General features: G+C 44.4%; 1 protein-coding gene across 5 annotated transcripts in view; it reads right to left on the bottom strand.

The window, feature by feature from the left end:
* UNC13C (unc-13 homolog C) overlaps nt 1-18,594 on the bottom strand; it is a 921,443-nt gene that overhangs the window by 73,573 nt on the left and 829,276 nt on the right. For all 5 annotated transcript variants that reach the window (XM_030189213.1, XM_030189208.1, XM_030189204.1 and 2 more), the window contains 2 exons: nt 10,900-11,023; nt 6,062-6,118 (listed from right to left, as the gene is read on the bottom strand). In XM_030189213.1, the coding sequence (XP_030045073.1) occupies nt 6,062-6,118; nt 10,900-11,023 (181 nt within the window). The remainder of the gene's footprint in view (nt 1-6,061; nt 6,119-10,899; nt 11,024-18,594) is intronic.

Raw genomic sequence — 18,594 nt, forward strand, 5'->3', positions numbered from 1 at the left:
AATGAGGTGTACTCGTAACATGCCGTGTTAGCGTTGTTTGTATTAACGTTGTATTTAAAGTCGCAGGCGGTAGGCTTTTTACAACACCTTTCCTTTTAGTATGAGGCATTTCTACCAAAATAGAAAGAGTAACAGGAATTTTGGAGAGAAACAAACACGCTCTGGCAGTCAACGAGGTCAATCCGCCATCTTAACCACGCCCCGTGCACTCTGAAATTTGAGCACACAGTTTACAGAATAGCAACTAAGGGCAGTCAGACAAGTAATTCCTAATTGTTGCCAATTAGCAGCAATTAAGGCCAATTATTGCCATTTGCTTAATTATTGGCTCATTATTAAATTAAGCTACACGTACAACTGACCTTATTCTATAACTTGATGAGCAAATTTGGGTGCTAGTTGCAAATTTAGGTGTGCAACATTCCAAAATTAGGGGGTCTGAAAACCAGTCTGGTTTTCAGGATACCTCTTAATGAATATGCATGACATGTACCTGTATATAGTCAAGGCAGTGCATGCAAATATATCGTATGCATTTTCATTAAGGATATCCTGAAAAGCTGACTGGTTTGCAGCCCTTCATGGTGGCAGTTTGACAGCCCTGGATTAGATTTTAACGATCACAGAATGCTCCATATTGCTAAGTTCAGTTTGACCTGTCTTCGCTTGACGGGATTTTTATAATGGATGCACAGAATTAAAGTAAATATTATCAACTTCAGTTAGCTATGTTTAAACTCTAGTAAGGACATGAATTCATTAGTGAGCATTTGCTTCGTTTGCACACTTGTATATAACATTGATTTAATGCATGCTATCCTGTCCATTCCTATGCATATAATCAATCTGTGCATGTTAAAAACATTCTAATGCATATTTTAAAAAGTTTTATTAAAACAAATTACTTGAAAGGAACAAAAAAAAAAAAAGAAAAACTGAAAATTGAGAAACCAAACTGAAAATATGTCACCTTTGCAAATTGCTAGACATTGCCCTGTAGGGGCAGAGAAGGCAATTCTCTACTTATATATATCTAACTGCCCGATGATCAGAAGCAAATGCAGGTGCTAGAGGCTGTTAGTGCCATACTAGCACCTGCATTTGCTTACGCCCCATGATCAGAGCCCCCGAGCACGTGACACAACGCACTTGCAGGCTCTAAACGCAACTAGCATGTAAATGCATGCAAAACAGGGCTCAGTGCAAATAGCATGCAAATGCATGCTAAACCTATACATCCCCAATGATCAGCAATCAGCAAGTCAAAGATTGGCTTGCTGGCTGTGACAAACCCTATGCCAGCTCGGAGCTGGCGTTAGGGTTTGCAGACCATTGGGGAGGAATGGTGAGCCCTGTCCAGCATGCATTTGCTTACTAGCAGGCCCCCATTCCCCCCAGTGAAGCAACCCCCCCCCCAGGAACCGATGACCTCCCCAGTGACAGGGGGCTGGAGGTCAGGGCGGACCTCCTGTCCTGCTCCGACACAGGCTCAGGGAGGGCTGGAGATCCGGTGGGTCTCCAGCTCCCAACCCCCCCAACATTAGCAAGAAGTAAGTCCCTGGTTGTCCAGTGGGCCGCTGTCAATCACCTACCCCTACCTTGAGCTGGAGGAGGGAGGTGGCCTGCCTCCCTCCTCTTCATTTGACGCCGCCTGCAAAATGGCGGTGCCCAGCCTTGCCCAGTGTATCCTGGGATGCGCTGGGCGGGGCTTCACACCATATAAGGAAGAGGAGGGAGGCAGGCCACTTCCTTTCTCCAGTTCAAGGTAGGGGTAGGGGTAGGGAAGGGGTAGAGGATTGACAGTGGCCCACTGGACCACCAAGGACTTACTTCTTGCTAATGCTGGGTGGGGGTTAGGGGGGTTGGAGACCCACCAGATCTCCAGCCCTCCCTGAACCTGTGTCTGGGGGGGGGGTGAGGGAGGGGGGACTGGAGGTCCGCTAGACCTCCAGCCCCTGTTTTGCCTTGCTCGGGGCAGGGGTAGTTGGGGTCTGGTGGCCCAGACCTGTCAAACAAGTGCTCTGGGCACAATCCTCCCACACTTCTTCCCTATGATCAGAGAGAATTGTGTGCTTAAATTAGCATGCCATTATCTCTGATCATAGGTGAAATAACGCCCCGTGCTGGAACAGCGCAGGGCTTTTGATCATCTGCTTTTCAATGCATGTATGCTTTAGGCACAGCCATCTCAACCAGCCATAGATCTGGTGCAAGTGCTGATGCCTAAATGCCAGAGATACATGCTTAGGTGACATGGATAAGTGTGAGTCCCACCCAGGCTTCATCTGCATGTATGCCCATCTGTCAAAGAACACCAGAAATACATTTTTCTTTGTAGCTTCCTCCCTTTGGAATACTTTACCTATTACACTCCATTCCGAAAATAGTTTAACCCGTTTTAAGGCTGTCTTGAAAACTCACTTTTGTCAATTAGCCAACGGGGACATCATTATGAGATCTATGATTTTATGTGATTGCTTTTTTTGTCTGTTGCATTGTTTGATATTAAAAATGTTTTCGACTGTAACCTGCTTTGATTTTAAAGCGGGCTATAAAATTTTGAAAATAAATAAATGAATAAATCATCGGGTCCATGACAGATGATGGATGTGTCTGATGTAATAATAAAGGGCTAAATTCTATAAATGGCATCCAAAAATTGGTGCTGAAAAACCACGTGGTTAGCGTAATTCTACAAAGTATGTGTAAAGTTAGGCATAGTTTATAGAATATGCCTGTACGCTGTCGGGAGGTGCTTGAAACGAGATCGCTCCCGCTTATTCAATGATTGAGTAATACATTCCCTTGAGAACACCATGACGGAGAAACGTGGCCCCACGTCGGGAATAAAGACAGCATCACAATTTTAATCACAGGAGCATATGAGGGTGAAGGAGTCGAGCAGCAAGTGTGCTAGTCCTGTCACTGATAACAATTGACCGTCTAAGAGATAAGTCTCGTTTTCTTGTCAATAAGAACCTATGAGTTATGCTGTTATCGAGTGGTCAGAATCGGTAGGAGGAAGGCAGGACCAGTGCTATGATGGTTGGTTGCTGCTGGCCGACTCCATAACAAATGGTATAAGGCTCACTAGCAAGTTCTGAGCACTGCATATTAAAAATTTTAAAAAATTTCAAATATTAATGAACATACTGGTGCAATTGTTGATGTGATTACCGTCCTACATCAGTTTTAATAGAAGAGTTCCCTAATCTTTGCACTGACTGTCATAATTCTTCCTCAGGAATGCTCCTGAAATCACCTTTTTTTCCCACTAACTAAATTTCCCTATCTTGCAAATTTAGGCGCATAAATCTAGCCAATCAGTGACTGGAGTGGGAACTTTCAAGAGCAAAAATTTTACAAGCTAACTCCTGAAAATTGACCCTGTAGATTTTACAGTTTCTAAGCTTAACATTTTATTAAGCAAAGATAGTGAATATTGCTGTTACCAACATCTGAAAGACACTTAGCATTTTAAAATGCCATCTGGTCTTGTGCACTAATGACTGAAACATTTTGGAAATGCCTTGCCACCCTATCTGTTGATTCAGCTCCCTGCTGCTCTTTTTCACACAGGTGCTTCTACACTTTGTTTAATGTTTACCAGTCCATTGACAATGATGCTATCAATCACTTTGTCTAACAAAAGCCAATTTTATTATCTTGGTCTCCAGTCATCTGGCAGCACTCACCCACCAACAGTTTCAGCATTGATTCTCTGAGTGCTTTTCAAACAATGGAACTTTGGGCCAAGATAAGTGATTTTATTTGTTAAAACTGACATTGAACCTATGTAGACAAAATGATGTTTTACTGGCAAGGTGGGTCTGCCATAAGGCAGACTTGGCATCTGCTTAGGGTGGCAGAATTTAGAGAGTGGCAGTAGGAGAGCCATGCCACTAGGCAGACTAGGCACCTATCTTGGGCTGCAGAATGTGGGGGAAGGTAGCAAAGCTCCCATGTGGCAGGAGAACAGCACTTTAATGTTGCTTTCAGTGTTGTGTGCTGCATTCCAGCCAAGCCCATGCTCAAGTGTCATTACATCCTTCTTCCTTGCACCAGGAAGTCTGCTTCGAGGAGGGGGACAGGCCAGGACATGGTAGGGATTGGGTGTGGGGCTTTGCTGGAAAGCCCCACACTGCGCTTATGTTTCTTCTGGCCTGGACAAAGGTAGGGGGAATCAGTGGTGGTGACAAGCCTGGCAGAGAGATGGGAAGGGGGAAGTTGCTGGATATGTGTACATGGGGGGAGGAAAGGAAAGATGACATGCTGAACAGGGGGAGGGGCAAGGGGGATAAGATCCTGGACTTGGGGTTGGGGGTGTGTATAGGGAGAAGGGATACTGGACACAGGGGCAAGTAAGGGGAGATGAGATACAAGATGAGGAGATACGTTGCTGGACATAGGGTGTTAGGGAAGGGGAAATGGTGGACACTGGGGGATAGATAATGGGAGATATGATGCTGGACATGTGGGGGTAGGGAAGGAAAGATGAGTTACTGGACATGGGGGTGGTTGATAGGGAAGGTGAGATATAATGCTTGATATGGGGGATTGGGAATGGAATGTGAATAAGACACTGGAAACCTGGGAACATTGGCACAGAGTGGGTTGGGCCACAGGGACGTCCACACAGTATCAGCAATTATTATTTTTTTGTATTTATTAGGATTTATTTACTGCCTTTTTGAAGAAATTCACCAGAGGCGGTGTACAGCAAGAACAATCTGAACATAGGAAATAGACAATTTTGAGAGAGCTTGGGTGCAGGGCTGGAGATTGGTTTGTTTGACCTCCTCCAAGCAAAGATATTCCATGCCCCTGCTTGGGGGCAGGGTAGAGAGGGGAAGGGAAGATGCTAGTACTTGGGGAGGTAGGAAAAGGGAGAAGCTGGACCTCTTGTGAGGCATAGGGAAGGGGAGATACTGAGGGCCTGCAGCTGCCTAGTGGGGGGAAGGTTTAGACAGCTGACGGTTCACCTAGGGTATCAGTTACCCTGTTACTGACATGGAATCAGCAGAACTAGAATGTTTAAACTGATGGTCCTTTTGAACTCATTCTGTGTGTATATTAGGATTTAAATAAACTCTTGAGAGTCATTACAACAGTTTTCTTGTTTGGTATTATTTGGTATTTGAACTTGCACGCTGTGGCCCACTGCTCCTGGGCCAGCAGAGCAGGCTCCCTGGCTTACGCCCCACCCCACCCCACCCCACCCCACCAAGGCTCAAGTCCTTCCCACTCCCACCCCCCAAAAGGCCTAAGCCTCCTACTCCCCCAACACTCAGGGCCCAAGACCCCCAAAGGGCCTACCATATGAAATATTTGTAATCTAGGAGATCTTCAGGCAGGGGCGATGCCCAGTCATTCCTGCCCAGTCTGGAACTGTCCTTAAAATGATGCCCCTAGTGGTAGTCTTGCACTACTAGCGCTAGGGATCATGTTTTCATATAGATCTGAAAATAAATATTCTTGCCTATCTAAATGCTTAATTTTTTAAGTGCTCAAGTATGTGTTGTTGTGTCTACTCTTTTATTTCTCCTCTTTCCCTCTCCTCCTCTGCCTTAATCTCTATTTCACACCTCCCATATCTCTTCCATCTGTAAACTCCAATGCATCTTGCTGATTGAGCCCTTTAAACTGTGTTCATACTAAAAGAGTTTTACCTGGTAAAAAGAACTAAATAACTCATGGAGGAGATCTTGTCAGGCTTTATAGCACATGACTGTTGCTGATGCTGATTTGCATCCGCCATGACTCATTTACATAGACATACATATTTTTTCCCTCTTGCTGACTGACTGTCTTCTTGAATTATGTTAATATTCACTTCTCAACACAGTAAAATAGCAGAAATGATAAGAATACTGACTTGAAAAGGTGGGGATACCTATTTGAGTTCACCAAGGAAAACAATATAGCTAGGAAACAACAGTAGATTACAGACAATTACTGGCTTACGGTGAATGACATACATATATCATTCCAGCCATGCTGGTCTGTACCTGTGGTGCTGACAAAGGCTTGAATAACCAAACACTGAGTTATAGTACAATACCTTCAGTTTTGAAAGCTGTCCGAGATCTTTTGCTGCACTGAAGATCAACTGGGTTCCCTGTAATTAAATGAAATAGGTGAAATAGGGGAAAAAAAACACATCATAATTTTCAACAAAATAAACATTTTATAGAAAATAGTAGAAAAAAGATTCATGGTCATGTCAGTGTAAAAAACAACTCATTAAGGAGACAATTTTAGGGGCCCATTTACTAAAGGGTGTTAAACTCTTAATGCGTGGTTAGTGCATACAAAAAAGCTTCCACCCAGCATCTCCCTTTCTTTTCTCCTCCTTCCACCTACTACTACTACTATTTAGCATTTCTATAGCGCTACAAGGCATACGCAGCGCTACACAAACATAGCACCTAGCTTCTTCCCTCTTTCTCTCCCCCTTCCTTCCAGTGTCTCCCCTTTTTCTGTCCATCCTTCCATTCATCATCTCCCCTTTCTTTCCATCCTTCCATCATCTCTCCTCTTTCTCTCTCCTCCCATGTATACACTTCCATCTATGTTCCAACCCTCCCCTCAGCTGCTGCTTCTCTAGACCAGCAGCAGTAGTAAAAAATGGTCCTAGGGCCACAGTTTTCATGAGTACGCTGTTGGCTCTGCTAGTCCTCTGCACCAGAACAGTAAGTTGATGTCAGAAAGGAAGTGGAGGCCAGCAGAGGAAACAGCGTGCTCATGAAGACTGCAGCCCTAGGACCCCTTTAGGTTGTTGTGCCACTGATGCTGATGGTCTGAGAAGCAGCAGTGGTGGCCAGGCTGGCAGTGGTAAGGCACTGTACCCTTGCAGAGGTCTCACATATCCCCTGGGTATGTGTACCACTAGTTGAGGACCTCTGCAATAAACCACCAGGCCTCTTCAGGTGGATTTGCTGCAACTTGGTGGGTGGGGTAGATGGGAGGAGGGATCAGAATTTTGTTGGGGGAGAGGAATTGGAGTGATGTTTAGGGGGCAGGAGGATGATCAGAGTGATGTGCTTATGTTTGTTTGTTTATTAGAGTTTTGATATACCACTTTAAATATCTGGTAGGACAAAGAGGTCCACAAATAAAATTATGGAAGGGAGAGGCAATCAGGCCACAAATTTAGGTCTGCTATTTATGTAATCCTACATGCCTGGTTAGCTATGCAGGTACTGGTGCTGCATATTGCAGGTTCCTGCATAACTCCCAACTCCTCCCTGACTCTGCCTCTGTAATGCACCTCTCCTGCCCACTCTCAACATGGCCAGTTAACGCCAATATCGGGCCAGTAAAGTTCTGTAGAAAAAATATATATGTGGAGGAAGAGAACTGATCCCTATGCTGTTCAGTAGTAGCTCAAGGCAAGTAACTCTCAGGTGAAGTAGATATTTTCCTGTCCTCAAAGGGCTTACACTCTAAGGGAGTCTTTTACAAAGGCGTGGTAACATTTTTAGCATGCACAAAATATATGGATATTTCTAGTGTTTAGCGCACGCTTATTTTTAGCGTGCACTAAAAACACTAGCGTCCCTTTGTAAAAGGTCCACTGTTTGCACATGAGACAGTGGAGGGTTGGGCAAGGAGTGGTAGTGGGATTTGAACCCAGGCTTCCCTGGTTTTCAGCCCACATTAGGTTGTTACTCCACTCTGTTGTAAAACAAATTAATAGCAAAATGAACATAGTCATCAAAGAGGCAAGTTAAAATCTGGAGAACTAACATACAATATTTTACAGTTTGTAAATCAATAAAGTGCATAGGAGTACACAACAAAAACTTATCACTGCAGTCATATAGACAAAGCAAAGTATATTAGTATGACCAAAACTCTACAAGATAGTGCAGGCTAGTATTATCCCAACTATGTTAAGTAACCATCTGCATAGTATATCGGGATAATGTACTACTAATGTGTTATACTGCAATTACCCTAAGAACTGTAATTACTAGAGATTTTTGGCAGCCTGAGAGTAGTTCTGCATGACAGAATTTAATTGCAGTGACAAAAGATAACTTTTTATTGTCCAACTAAACATTATTTAACTACATTTCCAAAATTGTACTTTTGTTTTAAATTTAGCTTGCTTTAATGTTTTAAAATTAAAGTATTCCCTTCGCTGTCTACCAAAAAGAACTGGAAAACAAACAACCTAATTTAAAATAAAACATGAACATATGTGAAGTTTTCACTCTAATTTCACCTACACAGAAGCTGATGCAGATTGAAACAACCATGTTTACCATTCAGTCTGCCCATTCTTCTTCATTACTGCCCCACCACACAGCCTTCTGGATTTTCCCACTTTATCTTTTTCTATTTTCCCCCACTATGAAGGTTTCTTGGCATTTGTCTGATACCTTTTTTATTCTTTCCATCTCAATAGAATGTTGGAAATAAATTACACAAAAGGAACTCAAAATGTCTCGTTTGCCCATCTGTCTGTCTCTCTGGAGGCAAAATAGCTCTCTGAAAATGTAACAGAATAGGACCAAATTTGGCATGGAGGAAAAGCTAGTGAAAACACACATCAGGTTGTGTGTTTTCACTAGCTTTTCCTCCAAAAAGGAGGAAAAAGGATCCGGATTGGACCGGGGTTCCAGAGAAATAAAGACCCCCCCCCCCAAAAAAAAAGGTCCAATGCATTTGTAAGACAGAAGCAGTTTTGGGATGTGCAGCGTACAAACATTGATTCATTGTAAGGCAGCAGCTAGAAAGTACTACCTTTCAGAATGTTCTCCCCTCTAATCTGCTCTCCTAGTCACAAACAGTGAACCAACACAGATATATCCACAATATAAACATATATCCCCTCCCCCCACACACATTTATGCAGGCATACATAAACAAAACCAAGACATACGATGGCAGTAATTCCATGAGGTGTGCTCCACTTGCTTTTCCCATCACATGTCCCCTCCCCAATACTTTCTTCTATCTGAGCTTGGGTGTAAATTTTACTGTGAACTTAGTGACTGCCCCCTAGTCCTTTCTGAATGCTTGCTATATACAGTAATGCCTAGTGACTGAACTGTGCTACTGTTTGTAATGTCTACAGTCCCCTGGTGATGGAGAAACATGGCAATACCTGCTGCCATGAGACAATCAGGCTCATTTTCATAAGAGATAGACATCCAAAATGTGGCATAAGTCAGCATTTGGACGTTTATCTCACAGAAACGTCCAGATCAGTATTATCAAAACCTCTTTTTGGACCTCTTTTCTGGAGTCCGTCAGAAGGACGTCCAAATCTCAAGGGGGCGTGCCAGGGGCGTGTTCAAGGCGGAACTTGGGTGTTCCTACGACATGAACGTCTTTCAGCAATAATGAAACAAAACAAAAACATCTAAGACTAAAACTTAGACATTTTGAGTGCTAGACCTGTTTTTATAATGAATAGCTGCAGTGGGAATTGAACCCACTTCCCCAGGATCAAAGTCTGCTGCGCTAACCACTAGGCTACTCCTCTACACACAAGAGGTGCCCCAAATGACCAGATGACCACTGGAAGGATACGGGGATGGTTAACACGCGTACATGGTTAAAGCACGTTAAAAATGTTAACATGCCTATAACGCTACTTAATAAACAGGGCCCTTAGTTTTTTATTTTTCTTTATATCTTGGCCCTGTTATCCTAACCTAGTGGATGCAAGTTTAAGGAATCTTTTCCTGTTGTTCATTTTCATTCTATCCTATATAATAATTTGCACCTCTGTCTGGATGCCTGGGTTCGTAACACACTTCCCATTGGTCCGCCCTGGCGATGACGTCAGAGGGCGGATCAGTGACAGGGAAGGGAAGCCAGCACCAGCCAGCCACATAACGTTGGAGGTGAGTAGAGAATCACCCCCTCCCTCCCCCCCTGTCCTCCCTCTGAGTTCCAGGCCCCCCTCTCCTCCTCCCCCCTCTCCTCCAAGTTCCAGCCCTCTCCCCTCCGAGTTCCATGTCCCCCTACCTCCCTCCCTCTTTCTCTTCCCCTCCATGTTACAGGCCCCCCTCCCCTTCGAGTTGCAGGAGCCCCCTCCCCTTCGAGTTGGAGGATGCCCCCTCCCCTTCGAGTTGCAGGATGCTCCCCTCCCCTTCGAGTTGGAGCCCCCCCTCCCTCCGAGTTCCACGCTCCCCCTCTCCTCCGAGTTCCACGCCCCCGCTCCTCCCTCCCTCTCTGTCTCTCCCCTCCGAGTGCAAGCATGACCTGTCCTCCGGCAGCCCCTCGCCTTCCTGCGTGCCGGCTGTAATTTAAAAATTCTTACCTCGGGCTTCGGCGTCAGCAGTGAAGGCGAGCGGCGCTTCAGACTGCCTTCCTACTACTACTTATCATTTCTATAGCGCTACTAGACGTACGCAGCGCTGTACACTTGAACATGAAAAGACAGTCCCTGCTCGACAGAGCTTACAATCTAATTAGGACAGACAAACAGGACAAATAAGAGATAAGGGAATATTAAAGTGAGGATGATAAAATAAGAGTTCTGAACAAGTGAACAAGGGTTAGGAGTTAAAAGCAGCATCAAAAAGGTGGGCTTTTAGCTTAGATTTGAAGACGGCCAGAGATGGAGCTTGACGTACCGGCTCAGGAAGTCTATTCCAGGCATATGGTGCAGCAAGATAAAAGGAACGGAGTCTGGAGTTAGCAGTGGAAGAGAAGGGTACAGATAAGAGAGATTTTCCCAGTGAACGGAGTTCCCGGGGAGGAATGTAGGGAGAGATGAGAGTGGAGAGGTACTGAGGAGCTGCAGAGTGAATGCATTTATAGGTCAATAAGAGCAGTTTGAACTGTATGCGGCAATCCCAAACTAATGGAGACTACGACATGGAGACTTACAGACTTTGGTTTTTTTTCATATGTAGAGGCTGAAGAATAAGCACTTACAGTCTGATCTGTAAATGGCGGCAGCACAATCTGCTTTTCTATTCTGTTCAAGACCAATTTCCAGAGCTCTTTCAAAATCCGTTTCAGGACTGTCTTCTCACAGATTTTTGCAGAGATAGATAAGCTGGAATAAAATAAAAAGAAACATTTTACTCTGAAACTAGGATTCAGACGTCAGAGGCAGCGTATTATCTTAAACTTAGATGATCTGGCATGTGGTGTCCTACTTTCAGGAGACATTATTTCAATCCATGCCTATGTTTAAGAACCTTTGTTTACAGCTTCTGAAGCTCCTCTACCATTGACATCCCTTCAGAAGGAATGTTATTTGTAGCTTTCTGTACCATTAAGCATTTATACAATTGCTGCATTCTCTTACATAAGAACAAAAGCATTAGCATACTGGGACAGACAGAAGGTTCATCAAGCCCAGTATCCTGTTTCCAACAGTGACCAAACCAGGAGACAAATACTTGCCAAGTACCCAAAAGGTAAAACAGATTTTATGCTTTTTATCCCAGAAATACGAAATGGATTTCCCCAGGTCCGTCTTAGTAATGGTTTATGGACTTTTTTTTTCCCAGGAACTTGTCAAAACCATTTTTAAACCCTGCTAAGCTAACTGGTTTTACCACAGTCTTTGGCAATGAATCCCAGAGTTTAATTACATGTTGAGAGAAGAAATATTTTCTCTAATTTATTTTAAATTTATTATGTAGTAGCTTTATTTCATGCCCCTAGTCCTTGTATTTTTGGAAAGAGTAAACAAGCAATTCATGTATACCTATTCTACTCCACTCAGTATTTTAAAGACCTCTATTGTATCTCTCCTTAGCCATCTCTTCTCCAAACTGAAGAGCCCTAGAGGCTCATTTTCAAAGCACTTAGGTTTACAAAATTCCATAGGTTACATAACTTTGTAAGTCTAATTGCTTTGAAAATACACCTCCTAGTCTCTTTAGCCTTTCCTCATATGGAAGTCATCCCATCCCCTTTATCATTGTTTGTCACCCTTCTCTGTACCTTTTCTAATTCTGCTATATCTTTTTTCAAATGCAATGACCACAATATTCAAGGTGCAGTTGCCCCATGGAGCAACAGAAAAGGAATTATAATATTCTCAGATTTGTTTTTCAATTTACAAATCTACAAGCTAAGAATTAAATTATTGTATCTCAAATCAACTCTCCATTTGATTAGAGTCAGATATAATGCCTACTTTTTGAGAAGCAATACAATAACACGCATTCTACAGGGGAAAGAAATTCAAGACCCTTTATTTTTGGCCCTAATCTGATAACTGGAAAACATGAACTAATGAAAAGAAATGAATACTGGAGAGACCTCCATAAAATAAATGTCTGGCAGTCTCAGTTAAACAAGGAATGGCTGAAATAGAAGCTTTGAGATTAAAGAATTATAGACAACAAATAGCTTTAAGTCATATACATAGGCTCCTCATGTCACATACAAAAGTTATAAAATAGTGGAACTAAGAATTTGTCTGTGGAAAGAGATACCCATCTATTTGCTGAAGGTTTGAAGTGCAGTCTATTTGGTTTGATCCTTCAAAGATCTCACAATGGTACAGAATTCTATAGGAACTGCCATACTGACTCTGCATCATCTCATTATCACATTTGCTACTACCATATACTAACAATCACTGTTCCCGCTAAGCTGAGCAGGAATCTGCCACCTACAGCCCTTGCAGTAAGGGATACTGCTTCACTATCACATTTTCAATAGTGAAGGACAGGCAAGTTCTACAGGACTCCAGGGAACCTGCCTGTCTCTAGCAATTGAAAGCACAGTATTGAAGCACCACCTTCCACTGGAAGCAATGCAGTTGGAGGCAGGGCCACCGAGAGACTGGGCTTCTTTCACACGGAGCAAGATCGAGGTGAGGTGCTATGATTTGAATTCAGGGGGGCCAGGCCCAGTGGTGGGTGGAGGGGACTGCGGCGCCAGGCCCCCCTTGGAGGCCCGGGCCAGGGGAATTTTGTCCCCCCTGCTACCCCCCTCGGCGGCCCTGGTTGGAGGATTCCTGCTCAGATTAGAACAGTGTTTTTCAATTGGTGTGCTGCAGCTGCATCCTACATGTGCCAAAGGGATCGCCTCTACAGAGATATGAAGTTGCATATTCCATCTGTGCCCCACATCCCCTCCCAAACTGGCATCTTCTACCCAAGACCCCCCCCCCCCCCCCGGTGGTCCAGCAACTGTTTTTATTCCTTTCCTCATTCTTCCCGACACTCTTCCAACCTTCTCATTCAGTAACAGCAGTGTCAGCAATCAAGGAAGCAGGCTGATCCCAGAAGCATTCTTTCTGCAGCTCCCACCTCATCTGATGCAACTTCCTGTCCTCATGTAGGCAGGAGATGCAGAAAAAACCTTCAGAGAGTGACCTGGCTGGATCACCAACGCTGCTGGCACTGAATGTGAAGGTTGGAAGAGCATCGGGGGAGGAAGAATGGCATAAACACAGTTGCTGAACCTCGGGAGCGGATGCAGATGGAAGATGTCGGTTCTGGGTGGGGGGTGCATGGGTGGAAGATGCCTGACCTTGGGGGGAGGGGAGAGGAGAAAAATGCTACCTATCAGCTGAGCAGAGTGGGCAGAGTAACAAAGATGCCTCACCATGTGGCAGGGAGGGAGAGAGATGCTGCGGAGGGGGAGGTGACCTGGAGAGACAAGAGAGATTAGATAAAGTAACGAGAAAGAAAGTGGGAGAGAGGCTGGAGTAATGGAGGAGAGAGAGAGAGATGCTAAGGGGAGGGGAGGCAACTGAGCAGAGGGAAGAGTGGGAAAGACGCTGGACCCAAAGATGGAAAGAGAAAAATTGAGAGATGCATATCCTTGGATGAGGGGAAAAATCCGGACACAGGGGGAGGGATGGGGATAAAGTGGGTAGATGCAGGACAGGACACAGAGGGAATGATGGTGGACATGGAGAGAGAAGAAATGTCAAATGGACTGGAGACGTTGGAAACAGCAGAAAATGGGACTCAGGTCTAGGGAAACAGAGCAGAATTGAGAATTGGGGACTGAGTTAGGGAATGTTTGGGGTACTATTGATGGGAAAGATGGAGAGAGACTTTTGAGGGGATAGTGAGGATCAGGCAATTAGTAGGTAAGAGTGAGGGTATGTTAATGAGTTGGGAGAATAAATGAGGATGTGAAATGGGGGGGGGGGTAAGAGAGGGGATGAACTGAGGGGGAAGGGTGAGACATAATGTGAATGACATGGTAGACAGGAGCAAGGATGAGAGTCATTGAAAAGGGATGGGGGTCCTGAGGAGGGGTATTGGAAGAAGGGGATAGGTCTCTGAAGAGTTTGAGCGAAGAAGGAAATGGGGTTAAAAAGGTGGTGAAAGAAAGGCAATATGAGTGGGGCAGAGAATAAGAGAGTAAAAGCATAATGTGGAGGCAAGAGAAGAACAGAGAGACAGGGATAGAACTGAAACTGGTGAGGGGATGAGGTGCAGGGTAGGTGAGGGCTTAGATGGAATGTACAGATGATATTGAGCAGACTGGATGGACAGTTCAGGTCTTTATCTGCCATCATCCACTATGTTACCATGAAATGGAGAACAAGGGAGAGAGACAGAGAGAGCAAGGGGAATACTGAAGAGAGCGGTGAGAGGGAGATGGGAAAAGCTGGTAGGCAAATGAAAGGTAAAAAGGAAGAGACTAAAAAGAGGGTGAGAGAAAGAGAGAATCAGGCTAAAATCAAATAGGTAAATATAAATGCAGATAACAGAAAAGTGGAAAAAAACATAGATCAGTGGCAGACAGATGTCGAGAAGAAAAAGGAGAAGATGAGTTTAGAAGAAATGGAAAGGCAAACCTGGGAAATAATTTTGAAGACTGACAAAAGGGGTCAAGGAGAGAGAGAGGTTCTGCATGAAGGGCAAGGAGGGAGAGATGTGCTGGACTGAGAGGTCAGTTAAGGAAGAGAGAGATCCAATGAGGTGGGTGAAGAGAGGGGGTGCGGAGAGGTGGTTAGTGCCGGGGTTGTTCATCAGCAGAGTCAGGGAAGAGCCACCAGTTAGGAGGGCACTTGCCATATTCAGCGCCACTGCCTTATAGACAAGCGGGCAGATGGGACAGTACAAAAGGCAAGTCCTATCTTTGCTCGCTTCGTTATACAGACGGTGGCAGTGAATATCGGCCGGCACCTGCAGAACTTCCAGGTCGGCAGCTAACCCAGATATTCAATGCTGGTGCCTGGACATGGACCTGGCAGTGAATGTGTACTAAGGAGGTTTAAAAAGAGACAAAAGGGCGCCAAAATGGGAAACGCACGCGTGCTAGTAAACCCTTAGTATACAGAACAAAAGTGTTAATGAAAAAATACCAACGGCACAGAAATATATGTCAAATAATATAGTGTACTCCTCAAGAGCCACCTCTACCTTAGGATAAGGTCCTTATGCCAGATAGGTGGAATGTTTAGTGACTATCAAAGTTGTGTTGTCTGTGAAAGATTTAAATACAAATATAAGGATTAATTGAAAAATAATGCCTCCACCTCTATAACTTTTGTTTAAAGGAAGATAGTGTAATGAATGAAAAAACAAACTTAATAATACTTAAAAATTGCTCTTTTCACATAGTTGACATAATTTGCAACATTTCTGCCAACAATGGCCAAGTTTTTGAAAGCCATCAGGAAAGAACAGCATATTCAGTCTTTTCAATCTGTTGCTCACAGTCCTTTCCACCTCTCATTCAAGTCAGATACTCCCAAAGGTGTTCTTTCAATTTTAGAAGAAGATGGAAATCAAATGGAGCTACGTCTGGATTGTATAGCGGATGGGGTAAGACTTGAGACCCATTTTCACAATTGCCTCTGTGATAAAACTGTGTGTTTTAAGCTTGTAAATTGCAGGTGGTGCATGTTTATGTTTAAAGCTGTTATACAAAACTGACTGTTTTTTGTTTGGTCTAACACAGATGGGAAGTAAGATGCAGTATACTTTTGAAAACTTGTTGTTCTGGGCTCTGACTGGCCATGGAGCTCAATTCATCTAGGATGTACTGTTTTTTTCTGCAGTCTTAGCTAGGGGAAGAGAGAAAAAGATCTCTTTGCTAAGGCCCTGTGAACAGTTATATTTGATCAGTGCTTTTTTTGTGCCGGTACACAACGGTACGGCGTACCGGCACCCTTTTTTTGCCCCCCCCCCCCCCCCCCCGGCGACCCTCCCGGCGAGTCCTGCACTTCCTCTGAAGTCCCCTTACTTACTTTTTTTTTTAAGACTCAGCAGCGCGAACGGTGCAGGCAGCGATTGAAAGAGGCTGTCAGTGTCGGAGCTTCCCTCTGCGAGTCCCGCCTACGTTGTTACAACTTCCTGTTTCCACATAGGCGGGACTCGCAAAGGGAAGCTCCGACACTGACAGCCTCTTTCAATCGCTGTGTGCACCGTTCGCGCTGCTGAGTCTTTTTTTGGTAGTGTTAGGAGATTAGCAGTGTGCTGATGGTGACTGGTAGCAGACACTAGGAGGCTCATTTTCAAAGCACTTAGCCTCCCAAAGTTCCATAGAAACCTATGGAACTTAGCCTCCCAAAGTGCTTTGAAAATATGCCTCTTGATATTCCTAAACTAACACAAGAGCAACTGGATGGCCTCAGTGAGGAGGAGAAGCAGGACCGACCTGTACAGAGTTTTCCTGAGGGAAGACCAGACTCCTTGTGGTGTTGGCAGGGCCAGGTGATGCACCAGCTGAAATTCTGCACATCTACATGATAAAGCAACTGTGGATAGATCAGCTGTGGCATGAGGAATGGGAAGAGCGACAGTGGTGAGAGGAGCAGGAACAGCAGGGTGAGGAGCAGGAGTTCCAGCTGCAGAAATTAAAGATTGAGATGGAAATGGCTCATATCCAAAGCTCCAGCCCAATCCCCTGCATCAAGGCCTGAGGCAGGATACACAGCCCAGATCGGGCCCAACTTATTTGCGCAGTTTGATGATGCCCAAGGTGACACATAGATATCTCACTGCCTTTGAAAAACATTTGCCACCTCAAAGAGATTCCTCAGAAACACTGGGTGTGCTATCTGGGAGGAAAGCTCACTGGTAGAGCACTTGAGGCAATTCAAGGACTGTCCATGGAGACATGATCTCATTATAAGGAGGTGTGCAAAGCTTTGTTGAACCATTAAGACATTATTTATTTATTTATTGTGAACACTTATATCCCACATATTCCCACTGAGGCAGGCTACATGTGGCTTACAACATTCAAGGAAAAGAATAACATAGTAATTCTAGGACAACAGAGAAGAATGTAGTAGAGGGGGAGGGTGAGAAACAATAGGAAAAACGATGAGGGATTGCAGGAGGTCAAGCAACAGAGGAGTATGAGCGATCACATAGGTAGGTCTTCAGGGACTTCTTGAACAGACCGTGATCGGCTATCTCTCTTAACGTTAATGGTAATGCTTTCTAGTAATGGGGACTCATAAAGCAAAAAGAGGAGGCAAAGAGTAGCTTGTATCTTAAGTTTCTGCAGTTTGGAAAGTGAAGATTGAGATAGGTGCGGGACGACTTCTCGGAATTTCTGGGAGGAAAGTCAATCAGGCTGTACATATAAGCTGGAGCGTCCCCATATACAATCTTGTGTGTAAGAGCACAGAGTTTAAATTCAATATGTTCCTTAACCGGGAGCCAGTGGAGCCTTTCACGAAGGGGTTTTACTGCTTCAAACCGAGATTTGCCAAATAGAAGCCTCACCGCCGTGTTCTGCACAGTCTGGAGTTTCTTAAGGGTATGTTCTTTGCAGCCGGTGTAAATTCCATTGCAGTAGTCGAAATGGCTCAAGACGAGTGAGTGGATTAAAGTCCTGAAGAGGTCAAACGGTAGGAACTGCTTGATACGCTTAAGAGACCTCATGGAAAGGAACATGCGCTTCGTAACTGACGATACTTGAAGGGCGAGAATCAACTGAGAATCCAGAATGACCCCGAGTAGCTTCAGACTTGCTGCGATAGGGATGGAGAAGTCCAGCGTAGCAATCATGCCCGGATAGACTGTTTGAATGGGGAGGAGAGTATGAGGCAATGTGTTTTTTCCTTATGTAGCTTAAACTTAAATGTGCTAGCCCAATTGACCATAATGGCGAGACTGTTCTGAATGTCTGCTGAGATTTTGGCTAAGGAAGTTTGGAAAGGGATGTAGATAGTCACATCATCAGCATAGATGTAGGGATTCAGGCCATGGTTGAAAAGGGATGTTGCCAGTGGAGTCATCATGATGTTAAAGAGGGTAGGCAAAAGGGGGGAGCCTTGAGGAACTCCACATTGAGACCTCCAAGATGGAGATATAGTGGACTGGACTTTGACCCGATAGGATCGGCAAGTTAGAAATTCCTGAAACCATTCCGAGACAGTGCCTCCAACACCAAATTCATTTAGCAGCGTAAGGAGGAGATTGTGGTCAACCATGTCAAACGCACTTGACAAATCAAATTGGAGAAGCAAGATGTTTTTTCCAAAAGACAGTTCCTTCCGAACGTTGGACAGAAGAGTAACCAGCACTGTCTCGGTACTGTGGTGAGATCGGAATCCAGATTGGGAGGCATGAAGAATTGAAAATTTGTCTAAATAATCAGCGAGCTGGGAATTTACCATGCTTTCCATACTCTTGACAAGCAATGGGATAGTAGCAACAGGGCGGTAGTTAGAAATAATAC

Source organism: Microcaecilia unicolor, chromosome 1 (assembly GCF_901765095.1).
Source record: "Microcaecilia unicolor chromosome 1, aMicUni1.1, whole genome shotgun sequence".
Taxonomy (NCBI): Eukaryota; Metazoa; Chordata; class Amphibia; order Gymnophiona; family Siphonopidae; genus Microcaecilia; species Microcaecilia unicolor.